The sequence below is a fragment of the Sus scrofa genome, chromosome 10 (assembly GCF_000003025.6).
Source record: "Sus scrofa isolate TJ Tabasco breed Duroc chromosome 10, Sscrofa11.1, whole genome shotgun sequence".
Lineage (NCBI taxonomy): Eukaryota > Metazoa > Chordata > Mammalia > Artiodactyla > Suidae > Sus > Sus scrofa.
In genome coordinates this window covers 24,218,098-24,242,498 of record NC_010452.4, presented here as the reverse complement: position 1 = coordinate 24,242,498, position 24,401 = coordinate 24,218,098, and the positions used below count along the sequence as shown (strand labels likewise).

Genomic DNA, 24,401 nt, shown 5'->3' with positions numbered 1-24,401 from the left:
CCAGCCAAAGCCTCGCAGGGACAGGAGCTAAGCTGGCAGAGAGGCATCACTGGCCCTTGGCCCCATCAGGGGGTCTGTACAGGGGTGGGGGGACCCCAGCTCTGGGACACCAAGTGCCTGCCTCCGCCTTCACCTCCGGCCAGCAGACCCCTGCCCTGGTCCCCTTTCCAGCCCCCATGCCCGTATGCAATCCAGACCTCAGATCTCAGTGCACAGGTAGCTGAGACAAAGGTTAAAAAAGTCCAGAAGGCACTTTATTGGAGGTCTCCGCCCCCATTCACAGGAAGAAGGAGCCAGGAGCCCTGTCCTGAGGCTCCTGGCATCGCCCTGCCCCTCACTGGCCCAGCCAAGAGCCTGGAACAGTCCCCGTGGCCACCAGGGTTCAGTGGGGGAGGGGCTGGGGAGGGGTGTCTTAGAAAAAATAGATTTCTATATACATCTCTATAGCACATAAATTAGGGCGCGCTCTGACCCCCGCCCGCGGAGTCCAAGCACTGAGCGGGGAGGTGGAAGCCAGTCCAGAAGGAGGGGTGCGCCTCTGAGAGCCCCCCGGCCTGGCCCGCTGGGCTCATCCAGCCCCTGCCGGAGGGGGCGTCCCAGCTGCTGTCTGATCGGGTCCGACGTGCTCCCAGACCGAAGAGGCTGCACCTGCCTTGCAGCCGGCACACGAGTCACTTCAAACGCTGGGGCTTGTAATCCCAAAAGGACAAAATAGAGGCCATGGCCCCAGACGCCAGGACGACGACCGGCAGCACCAGACCCGAAGCTTGTCTCCACGGCGCAGCGCCTGTGCCCCAGTGGCAGCCTGGCAGCCCTGCAGCCTCAAGTTCGAGCCTTTGGTCCCAGAGCTGGTCCGACCCTCAGTTCCGGCGCCCGACAACCTCTTCTTCCTGCCAGCCGCTGGAGTTCTTGCCGAATTTGTAGACAAGCCGCCGACCGTCCACCCGCTCTAGAATCTCCCGCTTGTAGTAGTACCTGAGGGGAGAAGGGTGGTCAGAGGGTCCAGGCTGGGCCCCCACCCGGTCCCAGAGTCCTCAGGTGACCTGAACCGCATCCTGCAAGGAGGAGCACCAGCTGCATGGCCCCTCTCTGTCCAGAGCCCTGGCCCTGCCTGCTTCTGGGTATCTGACAGCTCTGCCTGGGGCTGAGCATGAAGCCACATGATCTGAGGGCTGGAAGAAAAGCTTAGCAATGATCTGGAGGGGAACCTGAGGTCCAGAGAGGACAAGGCAATGGCTTCAATGGTGTCCCTTCCATCCGCAAGTGCCCTTCTTAGAACAGGCCTTGCAGACAATACCAAGAAATGTCAGATCAAGTTCAGCATGTGCTGCAGCCAGCCTCCTGCCCCAGGCTTGCACTCAGACCACGAGGCAGGTGGACTGGCGGTTTCCCCACTGTAAGGACTCAGGCATAGGGGTGTGACAGCACCAGCAGCTGCCCAGCAGGTCTCACCTCATGGCCCTGCTCAGCTTCTCGTAGGTCATGCTGCTGTTCTTCTTCTTCTGACCCCACAGCTGGGCCACGGCCTCGGAGCGCAGGAACTTGAAGACACCTTCTTGCCGGTTCTCCCACTTCATGAGGCCCTCGTTGAGCTCCGGGTTGATGAGGATATCACGGATGAACTCCCACAGGTGGGTGCCTCTGGGGGCTACAAGGCCAGTTCCATCAGTCAGTAGCCCAGGGCACCCCCAACTCACATGACTGCTGCCCATCCCAGCACACATCCTACTGATGGCTGCCTCCCTGCCTGGCCCAGCATGCTGCCTACTGATGGCTGCCTCCCTGCCCATCCCAGCACACTGCCTACTGATGGCTGCCTCCCTGCCTGGCCCAGCATGCTGCCTACTGATGGCTGCCTCCTTCCTCGCCTCACCCACTGGACAGCTGGGAAGCTCCAAAAACACGTGTCTCACACAGCACAGAGATTAAACACACTCCAATACTGATCAAATATCTGGCTTGGATACCAGAGCGGTGAGACATAGCACTGCCTTGAGGGGCTTGTGGTTTGGAGGGGTCATGGTAAAACAAAGCAAATACACCAGCTAGTGGTGAGAGCTTGTTAGGTATAGGAGCACAGAGCTGGCCCCAGCCTGGGGGCCAAGGGGACAGCTTCTTGGAAAGAAGCCCAAGAAGAAAACAGGCCCAAAGCTGGGGGCAGGGGGCAGGCAGCATGGATGAGCAAGAGCTGCAGGGACACTCCCAGTGGGGAGGGTGGTGGGAACTCACTCAAGGCCAGAGGCCAGCGGGCAGGGACTTGGTAGGGGAAGGGCCGCCTTGGCCCAGCCCTCAGTGGGCGGGGCATCCAGCAGCCCAGCCACTGTCCCTGCCTGAGCCTGCCCAGCACCCACCAGCCTCTTCCCACCAGCAAATGGGCCCCCCAGGCAGGACAGGGCAGGGGCAGGGAGACTAGACTCCACCTCCAGCCTTCCCCAGGTGCCCCCCTGAGGGACCACCAACCAGCTCTGCTGCTAGGCAGTGACCCATACCCAGGGCCCTGGCCTCAGGCACAGCTGCAATGAGGGCAGGAGGGAGGAATGGTGTGAGCCCCCACACACACACCGCGCAGGCCCCCCTCCCACCATTCAGCCCTCCCCACCATGCAGGTCCCCCCCTCACCATGCTTGCTCTTCGTTCCCTCCAGACACCCCCGAGATTCTTTGCTCAGCTTTCGGGGGCGGCCCCGTTTCCGCTTCCCGTGCTTCAGATCCCCCTTCTTGTAGTCTGGGAAGCCATCTGTGGGGAGAGGTGGTGGGTCAGGGTAGGGAGGGATGGGGGCTGGCTCCAGGCACTGCCAGTGGGACCCCCCGTGGGGACCAGGAGACCTCGGCTCACCCCCGGAGAAGGGCTTGCTGTCAGGGGCGTCCAGGTCCACGTCGCTTCCACCGGAGTCTGAGGTGGGGGAGCTCTGGGAGGCTCCAGTGCCTGGGGAGGGAGTGGGTGTGAGCCCCTCCCAGCCACACTGCTGCCCACCGACTCCCATCCATCCTCCAGGGAAGCCAGGGCCTCTGGGGCAGGGGGAGCTGTGGGCAGACGCCAGCCGGGCTCACCTGCGGTGGAGACATCGGAGCTGCCTGGGGAGGGGGCTCCCGCGCTGAAGCTGCCCGGGTAGAAGGGGCTGGGCTGTCTGCAGTCCTCCAGCATCTCTTGGGCGAAGGGGCTTCCCTGGTCTGGGAGAACAGGGGAGGGTTCAGATGGGTCTGACTGGGTGGCACCGGGCAGAAATGGGGAGGACAGGCTGGGGATGCCGAAGACTCTCACCAAAGGGGCCCTGGTCTCCGAGGGGCTCCTGGAGGGTCATGCTGTCCTTCTCCAGAAGTTCCATGATCCAGCTGAGCTCGTCAGGAAAGCTGGAAGCTGATAAGAAGGGGGATCAGGGCCCAGGCTGGCTCCTCTCCCCTCCCCCGGGCTCCCTCTAGGGCGGCTCCCCAGACCAGCCTCCCTGACGGGGAAGGCCCCTCCAGGACTTACTGAGGTCCCATAGCTGAGCATAGAGCTGGTCCCCCAAGGGCCCGAAGACCAGGCGCAGCTCCTCAGGGGCGCAGCGGCAGAGCGCGGCCCCGTCCATGTCACAGCGCGAGAGGTCGATGGTGCTGGCGTCGTATTTGTGCTTCTCCACTTGGTAGCTGATCCAGTCCAGAACCTGGGCCTTGGACCAGAGCTGGGGCTGCTCCCCCGACCAGCTGGCCTTCTCTGCAGGGGACGGGCAGGTGGCGGCAGGTCAGCCCCCTTCTGGAGCCCATTGGGGTGCCTCTCCGAGAACCCAGCCAGGCTGGGGCAGGAAGCACTGCTCACAACCATTCCCGGCCCCCAAACCCCAGCACGCCAACTGCTTACAGCTCACCCCAGCCGCCCTCCCTGCCTGACCCCCATTTGTCCACAGGCTCTTAGATGCTCGTCTCCCCTTCCTCAAACACCCCACCGCAGCCTGAGACCCACCTGGGCCCTCCAGGGGCATCTGTGGGCTGCCCAGGGCCAGCACCAGGTCGTCGGCCCCAAAGGTGGCAGCGGCGGGAACAGAAGCCAGAGTGGGGTCCTCCGAGCTGTACATCGTACTGAAGTAATTGCTAAAAACGTTGCTAATCTCGCAGGTTGCGGCCATGAGGCTCCCTGGGAAGGGAGGGCGAGGCAGATGAGGGCCGGTCCTCTCCTACCCTCCAGCCACTCTGCTCCAGCCAAGCCTGGGGCAGGAAGGGCCCAAGGGCGCGAAGGTCAACAGCTCTGGGGACACCTATTCCTCCATAAGGGCTCCAAGGTCTCTAAGCTGGGGCAGGGGTGGGGGCACAAGGCCCCCCACCAGGCTCCCTCCTCAGCCCACCTGGGTCCTTGAGTGGGACCAGCAGTCTGTCCCCCCCAGGACAAGGCCCTGGGGACACCACCTGCACTCTGGCTGGGAATTCCACCCTGCGAACTGCTGGGGGAGACACAGGTTCCCCAGTGCCCCCTCACCCCCAGTGTCCCCAGGCCGGGCTGGGTAACATGATGGGCTGGGGTCCTACCGGTGGCGGCTGAGGGTGTGGCAGGCAGGTTAGGGGACAGCAGGCGGGAAGAATCCGGGGACAAGCTCTGCCAGGTGGTGGTGCGCAGAGGCTCTGGCTGCGCTCCCGGCGCCCTAAGAACAAGCATCTGAGCTCCGCCCGCCCAGGCCTTTATAGGCGCCTGCGGTAACCTGAGCTGGTGGCTCATTGGTCGAGGGGATTTCCTGGCCTTTAGACTGGGCTCCTGGCCCCAGGTGATTTGCATATTTTGTGCCTCTTGGCTGGGATCCAGGCTGCGGTGCTGGGAAGTCAGGCCCTGCTGGTTTAATGATTGTCAGGGTCTGTCATCCCGCACCCTCTGGGGTTGGGCACAGGGCAGTGGCCTGGGCGGGGGGCCGAGAGCCGCTGGGTGGGCATGTGCACTTTCGGCCACCCCCTGGCTCAGGAAATTCCTTAGGGGGGCCAGGCAGGGACAGGCTAGGGGAGGGTGCGTGACTGGGTCAGAGCTGGGTCGGGAACACTCCCGGCCCCCAATGTCTGCAGGTCTGAAGACAAAGGGGATGGAGCAGGGAGAGAAGATACTGAGGTCTGGGGTTTTTCCCACGATGCCCAGGATTCAGGCTGGAAGGCTCTCTAGACACCAGGCTACATTCACGGGGGTCTGGGTAGGGCCCTGGCGTCCCTAGCCACAGGGCCCACCACTGTCCTCTCCTTTGTTGGCAAGGTCTTGGCATTCTTTGCCTGCTGGATGCCCCACAAGCATCACGGTCACCCCTGTCCAAGCACCTGGCTCTGCTCAGAAACCCCCCGGACCCCTGATGGAGCCCACCTAGAAGGGGGTGCTGGCAGGGGCTGCAGAGGGCGCTGGCCCCACGTGCGGGTGTTTACGGCTCTCTGTGGCCTCCGTCTGACCTCCCCGTCTAACCTCCGCTCCTCGGGTGCCGGCGCCTGCCTGCTGCCCCCTAGCGGCCAGAGGCCCCGCCCTTCGCCCGCATCGGGGACGCGGCGGGGCAGCGCGGCGGCGGGAATGTGTGGTTGTCCTCCTTTTACAGATCGGGAGGTTGCAGCTCGAGGGCTGAATGACCCGCCCAGGCCACGCGGACCTAGTTAAGTGGTGGAGCTGTGGTTTAACTCCCCCACCCGGCGCTCTTTCCAGTCGACCTCGCCCTCCCTCTGGGCAAGGTGACCTTTCCACACAGGGTCCTCTCCATGAACCCAGCCCCACTGCGGACCCCAAGGGGCGTCCTGCAGACCCCCGAGGCCCTGTGGGGCGGGGGGAGGGCAGCCAGGTGGCGAGGGGGCGGGAGACCTCTGGGGTCTCTTCCGGTTGCCATCCGTGAAAAAGAGTGTGTTTGGATACAATAGTCCCTCAGATACCTCCAATCTCACTCGTGGCCACATCGCAGAGGCAGGATCTGAGTATCTCCCCCCCACACAGTCCTGGGCGCCCCCCAGCCCCCTCCTTTAACCCTCCCTGCGAGGAATAAGACGTTCCTCTGGCATCTGCTTCCAGTCTCAGCTCTGAAATTGCTGGATGCGCAGAGGGAGTGAGGGTCTGGCCCCCTTCCACTGAGCCGGGAGTGGGGGGCCTGGGCCCTGGGGAGCAGGGCCCCAGCCCTTGGGGGGGGGCCTCCCCCACAGCCCCAGGCACGCCCTCCACCCAGTCCCTCGCCCTGGAATGTGGGAGAACCAGCTCTGGGCTCCAGCCCCAGGATAGCTCACGTGCTCCAGGGGAGAGTACCTGGCTGAGGCTGGGGTGGGGAGGGATGTGGAGGCAGCAGGGAGAAAGGCCGCAGGCCTCAGGCTCCTGGGAGAAGTGGGGCTGTCAAGCGTGCTTGTGGGCTGGCCTCCCTTAGCAGGTGATGTAGCGGTGGGGAGGGGTCAGGGCCTGGAGTGGCCAGGGGGATGGGGGGGGGGGCAGGGGGAGATGCGGGAGCAGTGGCACAACCTCTAGACCTAAGAAAGGACAGGACTGTGGGGGACACAGGCTGTGAGCCCCAGGACGCCCAGCTGTGAAACTAGGCTGAGAAAGGAGGCTCCTGGGTCCGCAGGATCTGTGCAGAACGCAAGGGAGCGGGGAGGCATCTGGACAGCCCTTCCCGTAACAGACAGCCAGGATGGTATGCTGGGCGCCCCTGTGTTGGGGAAGCTCCAGGTGCCCAGGACCACTGCCCACCAGACCCTGTGCAGAGGAGGGGTGGAGGCCCGTGTCAACAGCCTTGCAGCCAGTCCACTGCAAGTTTATTTGCACTGATGGAAAAGATGGGGGGGGCACTGCAGAAGAGGAGCAGCTCACCCACAGGTTCTCTCGGCAGAGGCTGTGCTTGAGAGGTGTGCCCTCTATCTTTCATATGCTCCTGTGGGACCCCCCTCCTCTGCCAGCCCAGGGTGGGGGAGGGGACCTAAGAAGAGGGGACACTGTCCTCTGGGTCCCTCTGACCTGATGAGAACTGCAGTGGGGTGGGGGGATCCTGGGGGAAGGAACGGCACAGTCAAATACTTTCCACTTAAAAAAAAATATTTATTAAAAGAGCGATTAAACTTGAAAAAGAATCACCAAAATGCAGCCCTTTGCACAGTATTTCATGAATCAGCCAAAGAAAAAAAAGAAAAAGGAAAAAAAAAATTAAAAAGAGGAAAAAAATCCCAGAGACTCAGCTGGGGAGGGGGCGGCCCCCAGAGCCGCAGGTGCTGCTGCCCAAGGCGCGTGGAGGTTCCAGTCTCAGGACTCGGGTCCAGAGTCGACCTGTCAGAGCAGAGGCCCGGGGTGCCCAAGGCCAAGCCCAGACAGTAGGTTATCCCGCAGGACATGAACTTGGGACACTGACCAGAGACCTGGAATTCGGGAGCCATTACTCTGCGAGCCACCTCTAGCTGCCCAGCGGCTCCACGATCTGCTGGACGTAGTGGACCACGTTGCTGTGGAGCTGAGAGGCCGTGGCCGCAAAGGTCTCCTTGGCGAGGGCACGGGCGGCCTCGCTGCCCCCCATCATGGCATGGTACAGCGGGAGGGTGTACTTCTGCTTCCCCTGCAAGACACGCGCGCCAGGCCGGTCAGCCCTCGGCTCAGCCCGAGGTCAGGTGCAGAGAGAGGCCTCAGGATCCATGCGGGGGTGAGGAGTTTCCAGACACAAGGGCTCCCATTTGGGAATCTTCATGGAGCCCCAGGATCCCAAAGCTAGATCGTGGGATTCACGCTGCCCACGACAGCCTGTGGGGGGGTGTCTACACTCCACAGAACCAAGTAGGGGCTGGCATGGGGGAGACTCTGAACTTTTCGAGAGCTGTAAGCAGCCAGGCACCAAGGCACAGCAGAGAGCAAAGGCCATAGCACCTAAAGGCCCCGTAAGGTCCACCTGCAGCCACAGCACAGGACCCCAGCACCCAGAGGTGGGGAAGGAGCTCCAGGATGCCTGCCCGCAGGGGCGGGAATCTGTGCATGGCCTCATCACCACCAGCTCCCACCCCGCTCTGGAATCTCCTGAGGCTCATCCTGAGAGCCACAGGCCCCTCCCAGCAGGACAGTGCTCCAGGGGGGACCCAGCTGGCCTCTGAACCCGCCCAGGTCACAGGCTTCCCCAGGAAGCAGGAGCCTAGAATCCGCCTGCACTCCTCTTTCCTGCCGCCGGCCTCTCCCGGCAAGACCAGCCTCTCTCTGTCCCAGCTTCCGTCAGCACCAACCAGCTCTCTCCCCTCAGGCCACCCACCGGCTGGCCTGCAGAGCTCTTGGCCTGGGCTCCCCCAGGGCAGCACCTCCAAGGCCTGCTCACAGGAGCCCCAGGTCCTTCACCCCCTCCTCCCCCTCCCCACCCCAGAGGCCGCAGGACCACTGCTGCCCATCCAGATGCGGTGGGGGGGTGGATTGCCCACCTGGCTGCACAGGAATTCCTTCACTTTCCAGAAATCCTCCTGGTGGTCGTTCTTGAGGACAATCTGGCCCCATCGCAGCCGCAACTCCGCGTTCTGGGCGTTTGAGATCTTTGGATACGTCTCTCCAAGTTTCTTCACGTTCCCTGGAGAATACAACTCAGCCCTCGGTGACTCTGCCAGGAGTGCGGCGACCACGCGAGGCCCGCCGAGGGCTCCAGGAGGAACTTCATGGCAGCTCCCACCGCCCCTCAGCGGCTCCCTTACGCCAGAAGCGGCCACATCCAGGCTCACACTCACCCCCATTTCCAAGGTTTGGCCACCACCTCCCCTTCATGTAATGACAAGCCTTCTGCCACCAAACCCATCCCATGTGCCCACTCGGCCTGCCCCCTTTCCTCTTACACCTGCCACAAGCCACCTTGCTCGAACCGTTTTTCCCAGGGATGCCCTTTGGTGATGATTGCCTGTGGCTGAGCAGCAACCACACAGCCGTGCTGAAGCACTTCGGCCGCATGGGTGCAAGACCCCAGCACCACATTTACTGGCTGGGCTGCGGGTTCACGCCCCAGGACCTGGGGTCACAGCCACAGAGTGATGACCAGGATTAGATGGCGTCACACCTGTGAAGGGCTGCTGAGGCTGAGGACCTGACGGGGACGGTGCTCTGAGATCCCTTCCACGCGGGCTCCTGGGCACCTACAGCCTCTGCCGATGCGCTCGCTGTGGGCTTCTGTCCACCACCGTCCCGCCCTCCCACCCTGGCCGCCCACACGGTGAGCCGACACCAGCCTGGACAGAAAGCTCCGCAGGCGGGGGCCCTGATTCACAGCCCGGAAGCATCGATCCACTTTTCTCACCTGGAGGGAGAGGGGATTTCTGGAGGATCCTATCCAGGAAGTAAACCAGCTGGTAGGTCTTCCAGGCAGAGGTGGACACGGCGCCAATGGCCCTCATGTCCAGCGCTTCGGTCGCCCAGAGCTCGGCCAGCTCATCCGCCGGCTTCATGAGCGCATCCCCGGGGGAGAGGTCGGGCAAGAAGGGGGGCCAGCCCGGGGTGTTCAGCCAGCGGTCAAACTCCAACCCTAGTGGCAGAAGGAGTGGAGATGCCCTCAGAAGGTGCCACAGCCTCGCAGTCAACCTGCCACATGGTCAACCTGCCATGCAGTCAACCTGCTATGTGATTCCCAAGGCCACGAGCTGCGTGTGCCTCTGTCCACCCCAAATTCTTCCCTGGCTACTGACCCTCTGCCCCACATCACGCCCACCCCGCAGGGTCCCGGCTCCCATGATACCCAGACCCGGCCTCCCCCAGCAACACTGCGCTGGCAGAGCCATGCGTGCGGACACTCTGGGGGTCCTGCCCCAACTCTGCCCCAATGAGCCAGGGGCACAGGCACAGGCCAGTCCCCTCTATGCCTCGGCTTCATCTGTGACATGGGGGTGAGAGCCCCCATCTCGGCTGATAGCTGTGAGGATCAAACCCACCCTGAGTCTCACATGCCACCTGGTCAGGGCAGGCCCTGGTCAGCTGCAGACCCCACCACCCGGCTGGACGGAGCCACCCACGGGGCACGAAGGGGTGCGTCTAACGGGCTCCCCCACCCCCCCCACCCCCCCAGGAAGCAGTGCCTGCCCGGCGGGACCAGGACCTCCTTCCTCAGAGAGGCTGGACAAGGCGGGGCTGCTGCCTCCACTCGGTCCCTGGGAGCCCACTCGGTACGTCAGAGACCGGGCAGAGCTAAGGGTCCAACCAGGTGTGTCCACGGCCAGGAACAACCAGAGAGAGAGGAGAAAAGCAAAGTGGGGGACGGAGGCCAGGAGCTGAGATCTACCGCCAAGTGCCACCCAGAGGACGCCGACTCCCATCCCATGGTCTCACACCACCTGAGTCTCCCCGGGTATAGACCAGACCGAACCCTCCTCCATCTCCTGGAAACTGTGGACTGGTTCCCTTGCTCACCTGGGATGGAATCCACCTTCCTTCTCTTCAGCTCAGGGAAATAGTCCAAGAAGAACTCCAGAAAGTCGTCGGCTAAGATGCTTTGGAACTTAAACTCTTCCACGTAGGCCTGCTTGGGGGTGGCGGCGGTGGTCACGGATCCCACAGGGGCAGGGCCATCCGCAGGCGCCCCGCCCAGCCCTGCCCCCTGCCCTCCAGTCCCGTCACTCCCCCGCCACCTGCCCCCCACCCCCCGCCGCCGCCCCTCCAAGCTGATGTACCCTGAGGAAACGGTCAAACTGGTCCTGGTCGCCCACCAGGTGAGCCAAGTAGGAGACAAAGCAGAAGCCCTTCTCGTAGGGGGTCTCGTTGTACGTGTCATCGGGGTCGACACCTGCAGAGAAAGCTCTAGACTCAACGAGCAAGTACAGAAGAGGGGGGAACGTCAGCTTGGCAGGGACGGCAAGGCCAGGAGCATTTCTGGGTCCACCCCGGGGGCTTGCGGGGTAGCCCCAGTGGGAGGACAAGGCACCCTGGGGGGAACGCGGCAGCACGTCCCTCCTGGAGTGGCTGTGCCACGTGGGTCTTCCCACCCAGCGCCTTCCCAGCCATGCAGTCACACCCACATGGGGCTGCCTGCCCAGAATGGGGTGCTTTTCTGCAGGTGTCCTGGAGTAAAGGGAGCCAGCCATGGGTCCACAAGTTCACATTCAGAGGCATCACGCGAGCTTCAGTTGCACAAAAGGTTTAAATGAGTCGCTCATGGAACTGAAGAAAAGTATCAGGAAGCAAAAACCCATGAGCTTGGACAAGTCTGTGAGCTTGTCCAGGGCTCGGTCACGCGCTCCGTGGGGTAAGGAGGACGCCCGCTCTGCAAACCCCACGGGGCTGGCCTGATGGTGGGAAAGTGGCTGTGCAGGGACCCGCACACACACACAGGGCGACGCGTGTCATGCAGGACCGCTTGGGGCCCAAAGCACCCGGGGACCTCCCTCTCCAGGGAGCAATTCGAGGTGTGCCAGCTCCATGGGGTCAGGAACCCCACCTGGCTCAATCTTCACTCGGAGTTTGTTCAGTGGATGCTCCTCGCCCGTGACGTCCATGTGCTGCCGGAGCAGAGCCCGGCCGGTGGCGGCTTCCAGGCAGGTGTACGCGGCCCCTGTGCGACAAGAAATCGCTGGCCCCTCCGCAGGTGCCTCCCTGCGCTGCCCTCGAGGCCTGAGAGGATGACAGAGCCCCAGAGCCTGGGGACAGGGCAGGAAGGACTCGAGCTGCCTCCTCAGGCCGCTCCCAATCACATGTGCCAGGGCCACCTTCCCTCTTGTGTTGTCACTCCCAGAGGCGGGAATTTAATCCTCCCCGAAAACAGTACTTTCATCTCACTGTTCCCGTCAGACAAAAGGAACTGTCACTGAAGATTTTTCGAGGGTCTGAGGCTCCTGGCTCTAAAACTCTAAAACAACTGAGAGGAGTTCCCGTCGTGGCACAGTGGTTAAGGAATCCGACTAGGAACCGTGAGGTTGCAGGTTCGATCCCCAGCCTTGCTCAGTGGGTTAACGATCCGGCGTTGCCATGAGCTGTGGTGTAGGTTGCAGATGCGGCTCACATCCCGCGTTGCTGTGGCTCTGGCGTAGGCCGGTGGCTACAGTTCCGATTAGACCCCTAGCCTGGGAGCCTCCATATGCTGCGAGACTGGCCCTAGAAAAGGCAAAAAAGACAAAAATAAAAATAAAAATAAATAAAATGACTGAGAAAGCCAATGGCTCGGGGGTAGGGGATGGGGAGGGCTGGGTGTGAACTAGCCACCACTGCCGCCTCGAGATCCTGGCTCAGCCCGGGTTCCCTCTGCACAGCGGGCAGAGACACGGGCTTGCGGGGCCCGCAGAGGCCGATTTAGATGCTACACACGGGCTCTTCTCTATAGACTCTGGATGAAAGTGTAAATTGCTACAATCTTTGTGGGCGGCAGCAGACACTACATGCTAAAAAAGCCTTTGATGGAGTGTCCGTTGTGGCACAGTGGAAACAAATCTGACTAGTATCCATGAGGATGCAGGTTCGATCCCTGGCCTCGCTAAGTGGGTTGAGGATCGGGCGTTGCCATGAGCTGTGGTGTAGGTCGAAGACGTGGCTTGGATCCCACGTTGCTGTGGCTGTGGTGTAGGCCGGCAGCTGAAGCTCTAATTTGACCCCTAGCCTGGGAACTTCCATATGCCATTGGGTTCGGCCCTAAGGAAAAGATTTTTTAAATATAAAAATAAAATAAAAAGCACCTGATATACAGTGGGTTTTCAATAAGGTGACGGTGCTGAGACTTTATTATTTGTTTTGTTTTAGTTTTGGGGGCTGCATCCGTGGCATGTGGAAATTTCTGGGCCAGGGATCGAACCTGCACCACAATAGTGACCCGAGCCACAGCAGTGACAATGCTGACCCTTTAACCACTAGGCCACCAGAGAACTCTGAGACTAGTTTAAAAGCACAGCTGGGCTCAGTCTGAGTCTCTGCCCTCACCGGCTCAGAGGCTGGTGGCACATTTCTTATCTGAGTCGCAGTGAATCACATGTAAGATGGAAATCCTCACCCCTCATCTGGCTCCTGCCCAGTTGCTAAGGGATGTACTGTTTTTGGGGTTTTTTGTTTTTTTGTCTTTTTTTGTCTTTTCTAGGGCTGTACCCATGGCATATGGAGGTTCCCAGGCTAGGGGTCTCATTGGAGCTGTACCCGCCAGCCTAGGCCAGAGCCACAGCAACATGGGATCCAAGCTGCGTCTGCGACCCACACCACAGCTCACAGCAATGCCGGATCCTTAACCCACTGAGCAAGGCCAGGGATCGAACCCGCAACCTCATGGTTCCTAGTCGGATTCGTTAACCACTGAGCCATGACGGGAACTCCTAAGGGATGTTCTTTGTACAGAGCTGGTATGCGGGTGTTCCACAGAGGAACTGACTGTGATGATCTGGGGTTAAGTCACCTCACATCTGGAGGACAGCCCAGTGCAGGGGCACAGGGCACAAAGTGGGGCTTCAGCCTGACAAGGAGGCACTTTGCCCCTTAGTTCCTGAAGGTAACCTATACTTTTTTTTTCAGGGACTCTTTTTTTTTTTTTTTTTTTTTTTTTTGGCTTTTTTAGGGCCTCACCTGCAGGATATGGAGGTTCCCAGGCTAGGGGCTGAATTGGAGCTACAGCTGTCGGCCTACACCACAGCCACAGCAACATGGGATCTGAGCCACATCTGCGACCTACACCACAGCTCATGGCAATGCCGGATCCGCAACCCACTGAGCGAGGCCGGGGATTGAACCCGCGTCCTCATGGTTATTAGTCGGATTGTTTCCACTGAGCCACAAGGGGAACTCCCCAGGCAACATATACTTTTTGAGACTGTCTCTGCCCACGGCCCCGCTGATTTATGATGGGCAGCGAGGTGGGCAGATAACTCTGCCTTGAGTTGGCCTCTACGGCTGCATCCCAGGGCCTCTGTGCCCTGCCCCCTCCACCCTTCACGCCCACGTGGATCCCCAAAGCCCCAGGAGAGGCGACTGGGCGCTCACCGAACAGGATGGTGGAAATCCTCCTCTGGGCGAACATGGTGAAGCCCTCGTTGAGCCAGAACTCCCCCCAGTGGGCGTTGGTGACCAGGTTCCCAAACCAACTGTGGGAGATCTCGTGGATGATGACGTCGGCCAAGGAGCGGTCCCCGGCCAGCAGGCAGGGGGTGACGAAGGTCAGACACGGGTTCTCCATCCCTCCAAACGGGAAGGACGGCGGCATGAAGAGCACGTCGTACCTGCCAGGAGGGGGGCGGTCACAGGGCCTCCCCCCACCACTGCCATCCCGGCCACGCTCCATCACACCCAGCTCTCCCGAGGCTCAGGAGGGTCACAGAGACCCATGGACCGAGCCTCTTATCCTGGGGGCCTCAAGGCTGAAGATGACAGAAAACAAGAGTACGGGCTGCTTCCAGCAACCGGAAAGACAAGTCAGCCACGGTTCCTGACAGGGGGTTCTGTCTCCAGAGTCAGCAACTGGGGGGACACCTGTCACCTCAGCAACCTGTAATCTCAGCAACTGTCCCAGGGCCCTCCCGGCTTATCTCCTCTTCCCTCCCCCTCTTCTCCCTCTTCCCACTCCCTCCTCCTCCCTCCTCCTCTTCTGCCCCTTCCCTTCCCCCTCCCTCCTCCCCTTCCTGCTCCCTCCTCCTCCCCCACTCCACCCCAGAGATGGAGAGAACCAGGTTCAGTTTGATAACAGAGACATGAGTCCATGTGACGCCACACCTTCCCCAAACATAGGGTCCGAAAAGCTTCTCTCCTGTTGCTAAGAACTCTTCTATCACGCCGTCGTACTCCTCCTTGGCAGCGTCGATGAGGCAGGGCTCAGCCCACACCCGGCTCCTGGGGACAAGGGACGGCCACACTGTGTTCAGAGGCCATGGCAGGGGCCAAGTCCTGAAAGCGCCGGCATAAACTGGCCTCCGTCTCACACTGGAGCCGACGGCCACGGCCCTGGGAGCCACGGGGACCAGAAAGGCGAAGCCAGCCGCCGCCCAGAGCTCACCACACCCAGGACAGCCAGCGGGCTCCTGCGGGGACCGGCTCAACCTCCAGCCTCAGCTCCTCCGGTATAAACGCTCAGAGAGACACGAGAGGGATGAAAAAGCCCCTCATGCTGTGGCTTCTGTAGGAAGTTTACCCTCAAGAGATGTAGAAAGCATTTTTTTTTTTTTTAAGAGCTGCATCCATGGCATATGAAAGTTGCCAGGCTAGGGGTCGAATCAGAGCTGTAGCCGCTGCCTACACCACAGCCACGCAGGATCCAAGCCATGTCTGCGATCTACACCACAGCTCACGGCAACGCCAGATCCTTAACCCACTGAGTGAGGCCAGGGATTGAATCCACATCCTTGTGGATACGAGTCAGATTTGTTACCACTGAGCCCCAAAGAACACTCTTTTTTTTTTTTTTAAGTGGCTGAACCCACAGCATATGGAAGTCACTGGGCCAGGGATCAAATGGAGCTGCAGCTGCAACAACACTGGATCCTTTAACCGGCTGTTCAGGCCAAGGATTGAACCCCTATCTCCATAGTGACCCAAGCCACTACAGTCAGGTTCTTTTTTTTTTTTTTTTTTTTTGCCTTTTTGCTATTTCTTGGGCTGCTCCTGCGGCATATGGAGGTTCCCAGGCTAGGGATCTAATCAGAGCCCCAGCAACACGGGATCCGAGCCGCATCTGCAACCTACACCATAGTTTACGGCAACACCAGATCGTCAACCCACTGAGCAAGGCCAGGGACCGAACCCGCAACCCCATGGTTCCTAGTCGGATTCGTTAACCACTGCGCCACGATGGGAACTCCTACAGTCAGGTTCTTAACCAACTGCACCATGGCAGGAACTCCTAGAAGGGATTTCTACAATTGGATCTTTGGAATTGAAAAAGATTTTATAGATAAACCACTTCAGGTTAACAGAAAGGTGCTAATTGTCTAAGTACCAATATCAGTATTGTGACTATAAGGACCACGGTCTGTATGCTTTGGAGAGGCAGGCTGATTTACGTGCTTTTAAATGGTCCAGCAAAACACGAAATCCACACGAAAGAAAACCAGTAAGGCGACACGGATGGGAAGACAGGTGTTCAATGCATCATTCCTTCCATTTCCTGTCAGGAATTTCCAGTGATGGAGTTTCCAGGGTAAAAGTGAGGAAACAAAGGTGGGGGAGGGGTTAAGAAGATCCAGGGACAAAGGTCCATCCTCGGATTCAAGGATGAGCTGATCTCAAATTCGAGGGCACTGAGGCCAAAGCCTATGTCTGGCCAGAGCCCTGGATGCTCCCCACCCGGATATCCTGCATCTCAGGACAGACGGCCGAGGAGGGTGGCTGCAAGGCCTGCAGGACTTCGGGGAACTGTTCTAGCAGGAGGAGGCAAAGCAGGGCCGCCAGCAGCCAGGGGTCCCAGCAGCACAGGCGGGGCCTCACAGGGGGAAGGAAGCTGCAAGTGCAGATAGAGCTGCAGGAGGTCTGGGCCAACCAGAGTCCAAGGTCAGATCAACCAGAGTCCAAGGTCAGATCAGGTCGGGGGGGGGGGGGGGCGGGGCGGGGCGGGGGAGGCATGCAGCTCAGAACCCGTGTGGCTCTGGCTGTGGCTGTGGCCGGCAGCTGCAGCTACAATTGGACCCCTAGCCTTGGAACCTCCATATGCTATGGGTGAGGCCCTAAAAAGGCAAAAAAAAAAAAAAAAAACAAAAAAAAACAAAAAAAAAGTGCAGTCAGGACAGACGGGGCACCTACCCCTGGAGGGCCCAGGAGGTCCGGGTCCAGGAAGCGGAAGAAGAGCCCGTCTTATTCCAGGGATTTCATGACTCTCAGGGGACTAGACTCCAACGGGTGGGAGCCCTGACAGGGATGGGGGGGAGTGCATGCTGGAAGGGGATGAGGAATCTGTCATTTTTCCTTTTTACAGAGCTACAAGATGCATGTGTTGGGGTGGAAAGGAAAGGGCCAGTCAGGGATGGGGATGCAGATTCAAAGGGAGCGGTCGGCGCTGAAGCAAAGTCCGGGGATTGTGGGGGCAGGAGGCGGCATTCAACAGCTCCAGGTCGGATGTGTAGATTTGGCTTTAACAGAAGGAAGGTCCCATCATCAAGGGTCAGGAGGGACCGAGAGGAGGATCAGCACAGCCAGGGGTGACCAGGAGCAGGACGCAATGGTACTGACAGATCAGTATCTCAACAAAGCAGACACAGTGAGGGGACCTTGAGCTGGAGGCTCTGAGGCTGGAGGCTGCGGCTGTCACGTGCCCTGAGAAACTTCTCAGATGTCCCGGGCACCTTTCGTTCCTCCCAACTTTCCACCAGGAGCCAGACACGCATCCTGGTCCCTGCATAGCTCCATCATTTTCTCTCAAACACCCCGGGTGGGGAGTTCCCGTCATGGCTCAGTGGTTAACGAATCCGACTAGGAACCATGAGGTTGTGGGTTCGAGCCCTGCCCTTGCTCAGTGGGTGAAGGATCTGGCGTTGCAGTGAGCTGTGGTGTAGGTTGCAGACACAGCTCAAATCCCACGTTGCTGTGGCTCTGGTGTAGGCCGGCAGCTATGGCTCCAATTAGACCTCTAGCCTGGGAACCTCCATATGCCATAGGAACCTCCCTAGAAAAGGCAAAAAGACAAAAAAAAAAAAAAAAAAAAAAAAAAAAAACCACCCAGGGTGGAGGAAGGCAATGGCAGGGGCCTGGCAGGATGCACAGCAGGACAAGCGAAGAGGCCTGGGGCGCAGGTGAGAGATGACCCTGGGCAGGAACAGGTGCAGGTGGGCTTGAGGGGTGAGGAGCAGGGACCCAGAGGGCGAAGGTCAGGAGCGAGTTGGAGAAGGAAGGAGCCCAGGCTGCTGGAAGCTTCTCATGTGCAGGGCATCCGGTGTGAGTATGAGGGGCTGGGTTGGGGTGGGGGGGTTAGAAGGCAGAGGAGAAGCCCCAGGCTGCCCTCCCCTGGGGAGAAACCCATGTGGAGAAAATGAACACCAGGCCGAGAAGACCCAGGCATGGAGCAGAAGCCTCTAGGAACCTGGTCTAGGAGCAGCGCGGCCCCATCCCCAGCCTGGGTACCACGAACACAGTCCTTCAACCCAACCTGCGGCTCAGCTGCCACAGCGGGAGGGGGACAGGGGACACCCGACACATTTCCACCACCACAAAGATTTCTGTCAAAGATACTAAGATGCGGAGTTCCCGTCGTGGCGCAGTGGTTAACGAATCCGACTAGGAACCATGAGGTTGCGGGTTCGGTCCCTGCCCTTACTCAGTGGGTTAACGATCCGGCGTTGCCGTGAGCTGTGGTGTAGGTTGCAGACGTGGCTCGGATCCCGCGTTGCTGTGGCTCTGGCGTAGGCCGGTGGCTACAGCTCCAATTCAACCCCTAGCCTGGGAACCTCCATATGCCGCGGGAGCGGCCCAAGAAATAGCAACAATAACAACAACAACAACCAAAAAGACAAAAGACAAAAAAAAAAAAAAAAAATACTAATATGCTCTCAGGGAAGCTGGAATCACATCACCAGAATTCTAGTGGCAAAAGCACAGGCTTTGCAGCGGGATCTCTTGAATGTGAATCCCAACCCCACCGTGAATGCAAGTTTGCACAAGCCTGGTCACCAAGGCCTCATGGGGCAAACCTGAGACGAGAGTGGGGCCCCCCATGGTGTAAGGACCAGGAGGTGTCTTGCAGAAAAGGGTGTGGGGGGCATGCCCACCCGGCTCCCCAGCCCAGGCTCTCCTCCTCCTACAGAAAGTGGGACAGAAGACCCTGCCAGTCAACAAACTCCCATACGACCCCATGAGGTGGCGTTTCCTTCACGGCTCAGTGGTTAACAAACCCGACTAGCATCCATGAAGATGTGGGTTCAATCCCTGGTCTCACTCAGCGGGTTAAGGATCCGGCGTTGCTGTGAGCTGTGATGTATGTAGGTTGCAGATGCAGCTCGGATCCTGCGTGGCTGTGCCTGTGGTGTAGGCCGGCAGCTGTAGCTTTGATCGGACCCCTAGCCTGGGAACCTCCATATGTCGTGGGTGCGGCCCTTAAAAAAAAAAGAAAGAAAGAAAAAGACCCCATGAGGCAAGGACTGTCCACCTAGCAGGGAAAGAGTGAGCCATAGACACCAGTCAAGTGGATCCCGTCGCCTGCATCAAGGTGCCATGTCATAGCTTAGCAAAGAGGGTTCCAGAGATCCCCACAGCCTGGTGTGTTTAGAAGAGATTTCTGTTCTTTTTTTTTTTTTTTTTTTATGTCCTTTTGCCATTTCTTGGGCTGTTCCCATGGCATATGGAAGTTTCCAGGCTAGGGGTCCAATCGGAGCTGTAGCCACAGGCCTACGCCAGAGCCACAGCAACGCGGGGATCCGAGCTGCGTCTGCAACCTACACCACAGCTCACGGCAATGCCGGATCCCTTACCCAATGAGCAAGGGCAGGGATCAAACCAGCAACCTCATGGTTCCTAGTCGGATTCGTTAACCACTGAGCCACGACGGGAACTCAGAACAGACTGTTCTTCATTTGCCATCAGGAACTCATCCGCTAACAGGATCTTAGCAGGAGCAAACGCACTTGTTCACTTTCCAGTCCCCTGTCGCCCTGTCCCCCAATAAGGGACACCTCATCTCTCAAGAGCAGGGCTGTTCTGAGCGCAAGGCTGGACACAGACGCCCACAGAGCCTGCACAGCGCTCCCCTGGTCTCAGGATCTGAGGCTGGCGGTCCTGGGGCCTCCAGGAGCCGGAGCCCAATTTGGGGGGGCTCGGTCCAAGCCTGCCTGCAGGGTCTGGGTCTCCTACCTCGGGCCAACTTCCGCTGAGACCAGATCTCCGATGGCCAAAGCGATGAGATAGGAGGGGATGGGCTGGGACATCTGGAAGAAGAACTTCCTGGGGCCTCTCTTCTCCCAGGTGTCAGCGCTCATCACAGCTGTGAAGCCATCTGGGACCTGGCGGCAGAGAACATTCAGGATGCTTCACTGGACGGTTGGCTCTGGATCAGCTAGAAGGGCAGCGTGAGCAGCAATGGGCATGGTGAGGACAGCGGCCTGCCCGCCCCCTTGGGAAGCACAGAGGCTTCCAGAAACGAAACTGGTGGAGTTCCCACTGTGGCTCAGCAGGTTGAGAATCCGACTAGGATCCATGAGGACACGGGTTCGATCCCTGGTCTCACTCAGTGGGTTAAGGATCTGATGTTGCCGTGAGCTGTGTAGGTATAGGTGGCAGACGCAGCTCGGATCCGGCGTGGCTGTGACTGTGGTGTAGGCCGGCAGCTGTAGCTCTGATTTGATCCCTAGCCTGGGAACCTCCCTCTGCCTCAGGTACAGCCCTCAAAAGCAAAAAGAAACAAAAGTAGTGCTCAACTGGTGGGATTTAGCACCAATGAGCTTTCTGTGGGCGGAGTTTTTCAGAGGTAACCCTGGGTGGGTGTAATAATTTACCCACTGAAACAGGACCCGATAGACCTGAACTTGTATCTTCAACCCCAAGGGCAGATACACTTGGCCGAGGCCCCCTCACCTCAATGAGAGCGGAGTATCTGCATTTTACCGCAGGAGTGTCGAAGCAAGGGAAGAAGGCCCGATTCAGAACAGCCTGGCCCTGGGTGTAGACGAAGGGCTTCTTCTTTCCTGCCGTCTGCTCCGGAGTCAACCAGCAAACCTAAGCAGAGACGAGGACCTTTCAGAACGGACATCCTGCGTGAGCCCCGAGCAGCCACGGACGAGTCGGCTCAGACGGGGACGCCCGCTCCTCCTGTGCATTCAGTCCCTCTGGAGTCCCGCCAAGATCTGACATCCACTTCTCAGGGCAGACACCATGCAGGGCCACTCCTCACTGTGTCCCCTGGGTCGTCTCAAGAATCCCTGAGCTGGCCTCTGAGCCCCTGGTCCTGTCCCCTCCAGGGTCTTCCCGCTGTAGTAACTTCTCATCAAAAGATGAATACTGAAGAAGCTGTACTTGACCTTGTGGTAAAAGACCCAGAAAAGCAGAAGCCAAGAGCAAGGAGTCTGTGATTGTTTGTTTGTTTTTAGGCCCCCACCCACAGCTTATGGAAGTTCCCAGGCTAGGGGTCTAATGGGAGCTGTAGCCACTGGCCTACACCACAGCCGTACACGGATCTGAGCCATGTCTGTGACCTACACCACAGCTCACAGCCATGCCGGATCCTTAACCCACTGAGCGAGGCCAGGGATCGAACCCACAACCTCATGCATACAAGTCAGGTTCTTAACCTGCCGAGCCACAAGGGGAACTCCCAAGGAGTCTGTGATTAATGCATGTTCTCCATCCCTGAAATCCACCCTTTCAGAGTAAATGTGTTTTACATTATAGGCTATGACTCCTTCCTAACCAAGCCTTTAATCAAGGGCACACTTGAATGATTATTACAGCTGATGGCATCGGCATTACACGGCAGAGAGAGTTTAGGAGAGGGCCGGGGGGTTCCAGGAGTGCTTCTGCAGGAGGCAAAACTCCTAGGCTGGACCTTCACAAGTGGGCAGACTGGGGCAGCTGGGAAGGAAGGGAGAGGACCTTCTCCAGGGGCGGCAGCAGCATGAGCAGGGCCCGGAGGGACCCTGGCTTCCCAGACGGAGGCAGGAAGGGCATCTGGGTGGCTGAGATGAGGGCACTGAACACAGAGGCATCTGACCAACTTTTAAGAGGCATAAAGGAGATGCACTGGAAGGCTGGGTTTTTCTTTACTTGAGAGTGGGTGTGTGTGTGTGGTGTACGTGGTGTGTATGTGGGGGGGGAGGTGTGGTGAGGGGGTGAAAAGAGTGATGTCCTGGTGGAGAAACCTGACAGGTTCAGCCTCAGCCAGGTGACCACAGGTCGGCACAGCAGCCATAAGCCACGTGGACACTACTGCCCTCATTACAACGTTACAAAAATGACATCTTAACTCTGTGAACTTCCACGCAATTTTGCTGGGAAACCAAGTCTGCTCTGAAAAAAATACAGTCTAGGAGTTCCTGTCGTGGCACAGCGGAAACGAATCCGACTAGGAACCGTGAGGTTGTGGGTTCGATCCCTGGCCTCGCTCAGTGGGTTAAGGATCCGGTGTTGCCGTGAGCTGTGGTGTAGGTTGCAGATGCGGTTTGGATCTGGCGTTGCTGTGGCTCTGGGTAGGCCGGTGGCTACAGCTCCGACTGGACCCCTAGCCTGGGAACCTCCATATGCTGCAGGAGCAGCCCTAGAAAATACCAAAAAAAAAAAAAAAAAAAGGATGTCCTATCCATGAAAAAAAACTGTCCTGAGTTGGCAGTAAGAGCTGACAGAGTCCTCACAAGATGGCAGGCCTATATGAGGACCTTTGCAATGACATGCATGGAACTGCTGTCGGGAGCATCCTGATAAATACTGACCATCATCCCCTCCACCGAAATTCCTTACTCACCCTCCGTGCTGGAGTTTTGCTTTTGTTTTAATCATGCGAAGAGAAGGAAGGAGGCTGGCAGGACATATACACGATTGAGTCCAGTCAGGGAGAGGCTACGATCCACCATGACAGTGGCAATGCGAAGGAACAGGCACAGTGCCATCGGCGGAGACCTTCCCAGCACAAAGGGCAGTTTTGTGTCAAGGGAGGCTATTACGTCTTAAATGAGAGCTATTTAGCTCTGATATTTCACTTAGGATGCCACCTTTAGTAGGCAAATCCAGGAGGATCTAATGTTTCCAGTTATTCTGTTGAATTTCTGCCCCCAACCAGAACCAGAATATAAGCAAACAACCAAACATATTTCCAGAGGTCATGTTATTCTAGAGGTCCCTGGGCTTCTCCTTTGCCTCAGAGGTCAGTCTACATTACTTTCGACTTTAACCTGTTGGACAAGATCTATCATAAGGTTCATTTATTTCCTGAATGGTAAAAGATGGAAACAGAACTGCCCTGGAGGCCCAGAGGAAACGAATCCGACTAGGATCCATGAGGATGAGGGTTCGATCCCTGGTCTCAGATGTGGTTTGGATCCTGTGTTGCTATGGCTGTGGCGTAGGCTGGCTGCTGCAGCTCTGATTGGACCCCTAGCCTGGGAACCTCTATATGCCGCAGGTGTGGCCCTAGAAAGCCAAAAAGAAAAAGATAAAGAAAGAAAACTGCTCTTTGAGCCAGCTCTAAAAGCAAAAAGTTTAGTAGAAAGAAAAAGAGAAAGAGAACTGCCCTTTGAGCCAGCTCCAAGAGCAAAAAGGATTAGTGCCACCAGATAAGCAGACTTCAGTGGCAGGCAGGCATCTGGGGGACCTAAGCGCCCCTACCCAAGACAGGGCTTGTAGCCACGCCTGGAATCTCCCGGAAGGACTTGGGACTCTCACAGATGTGGGCCCATGATCCTCCCCCTTCTGCTCTCCAAAATTTCAATATTTGCCACCCTCCACACCCGTGGTTAAAATTCAGGAGTCAACCAAGAGTGAGAACGCCAAGTTATCACAAAGCCTGGCACATCCTCATTCCAGTACCCACTTTTACTCAAATTCTTTTGTTCATCAAACCCAGGATGTCCCAAAAGGAAACTGCCCAGTTCCGGGGCTGTTTCAGCTGAGGCACTGGAAGGTCCGCCCCCGCCAACTCCCGCCGCCAAAAGGCCTGAGTCAGCTCCGGGTAATGAGCCAGCAGGGTCAGGGCCGCCCTAGAGCAGAACAAAGCGGCTCTCCGCCAGGGCCCAGCCTACGTCCAGGACAGTGACAGTTCTAACTTCAGTTCGTGATTGGGAGGATGTGGTGACTTCCTGGGAAGCCCTGGACTAGAGACAGTGGTGCCCTAAGAGCGGTGGGGGGAGGAGGGTTCATCTGGATGAGGAGGGGGCAGAGGTGTGGTGGGGCGGTGGAAGGGGATGGGGCGTCTGAGCCGGGAGGAGGGGCCGGAGCGGGACGGGGGCACTCACCCCTGGTCCTTCACCCACGCGGTAGGTGAGCTGCACCTGCATGTGCTCGCCGGCGCTGCAGGGCTGCGGGAAGCGCACACAGAGGGCCTGGCCGTAGTGCGAGAAGGGCTGTGTGCACACCGGCACCGGCTCTGGCTCCGGCTCCGGCTGCCCCGGGCCCGGCTGCCCTCGCCGCAGCACCGCCGCCGTCACCTCCAAGCACGGGTGCGAGTCCAGCCGCAGCTCCGCGGCGCCGCCGGGCTCCAGGCAGCGCAGCTCTAGCACCGCCGAGCCGCTCAGCCCGCGGCTGCCCGGCCCGGGCCCTGGTGGCCCGAACTCGGCCCGCAGGTCCAGGTGCAAGTGCAGCAACTCGAAGGCGCGGAAGTTGGAGGCCGACGCCACATCCTCCGCCTGCGCGGAGCGCAGCACCCGCCTGCCGGCCCCAGGCCCGCTGCCCGCCATGCCTCTCCGCCGCCTTGCCGGGCCCGCCACAGAACCCGGAACCCGGCGTGGCCACGCCCCCAAACGCCCTGCCTCTCGCCCGGTACCCCGATACTACCGCATCCCATCCGGCCGCTGGCCTGGCCCGGCCCGGCCCCGCCCCGACGCTCCCGGTGGGTTGGGATCCCCAAGGCCTCCGCTCACCCGGGTAGGCCCCGCCCCTATGACCACGCCCCGGAAGCTGTCTTGGTCACGCCCCCTTCTTGAGGC

General features: G+C 59.1%; 2 protein-coding genes across 4 annotated transcripts; both read right to left on the bottom strand.

Moving 5' to 3' along the window:
* ELF3 (E74 like ETS transcription factor 3) lies at positions 233-4,647 on the bottom strand. 3 transcript variants are annotated; one of them, XM_021064529.1, is made up of 9 exons: positions 4,500-4,647; positions 3,940-4,110; positions 3,472-3,693; positions 3,262-3,357; positions 3,051-3,170; positions 2,836-2,925; positions 2,620-2,736; positions 1,453-1,648; positions 233-975 (listed from the first exon to the last, which is right to left on the bottom strand). In XM_021064529.1, the coding sequence occupies exons 1-9, from the start codon at positions 4,624-4,626 to the stop codon at positions 861-863; spliced, it is 1,254 nt and encodes a 417-aa protein (XP_020920188.1). In that variant the 5' UTR covers positions 4,627-4,647; the 3' UTR covers positions 233-860. The 3 variants fall into 3 exon arrangements, with proteins under 3 accessions (XP_020920188.1, XP_020920190.1, XP_020920187.1); XM_021064531.1 differs by having other exon boundaries at positions 3,940-4,181; positions 4,500-4,598; XM_021064528.1 differs by having other exon boundaries at positions 2,620-2,925.
* RNPEP (arginyl aminopeptidase) lies at positions 6,979-24,355 on the bottom strand. The gene is made up of 11 exons (XM_021064527.1): positions 23,712-24,355; positions 20,347-20,487; positions 19,627-19,775; positions 14,572-14,688; positions 13,846-14,081; positions 11,333-11,446; positions 10,569-10,681; positions 10,309-10,417; positions 9,206-9,430; positions 8,349-8,491; positions 6,979-7,507 (listed from the first exon to the last, which is right to left on the bottom strand). Exons 1-11 carry the CDS (start codon positions 24,150-24,152, stop codon positions 7,349-7,351), a joined length of 1,947 nt encoding a protein of 648 aa, XP_020920186.1. The 5' UTR covers positions 24,153-24,355; the 3' UTR covers positions 6,979-7,348.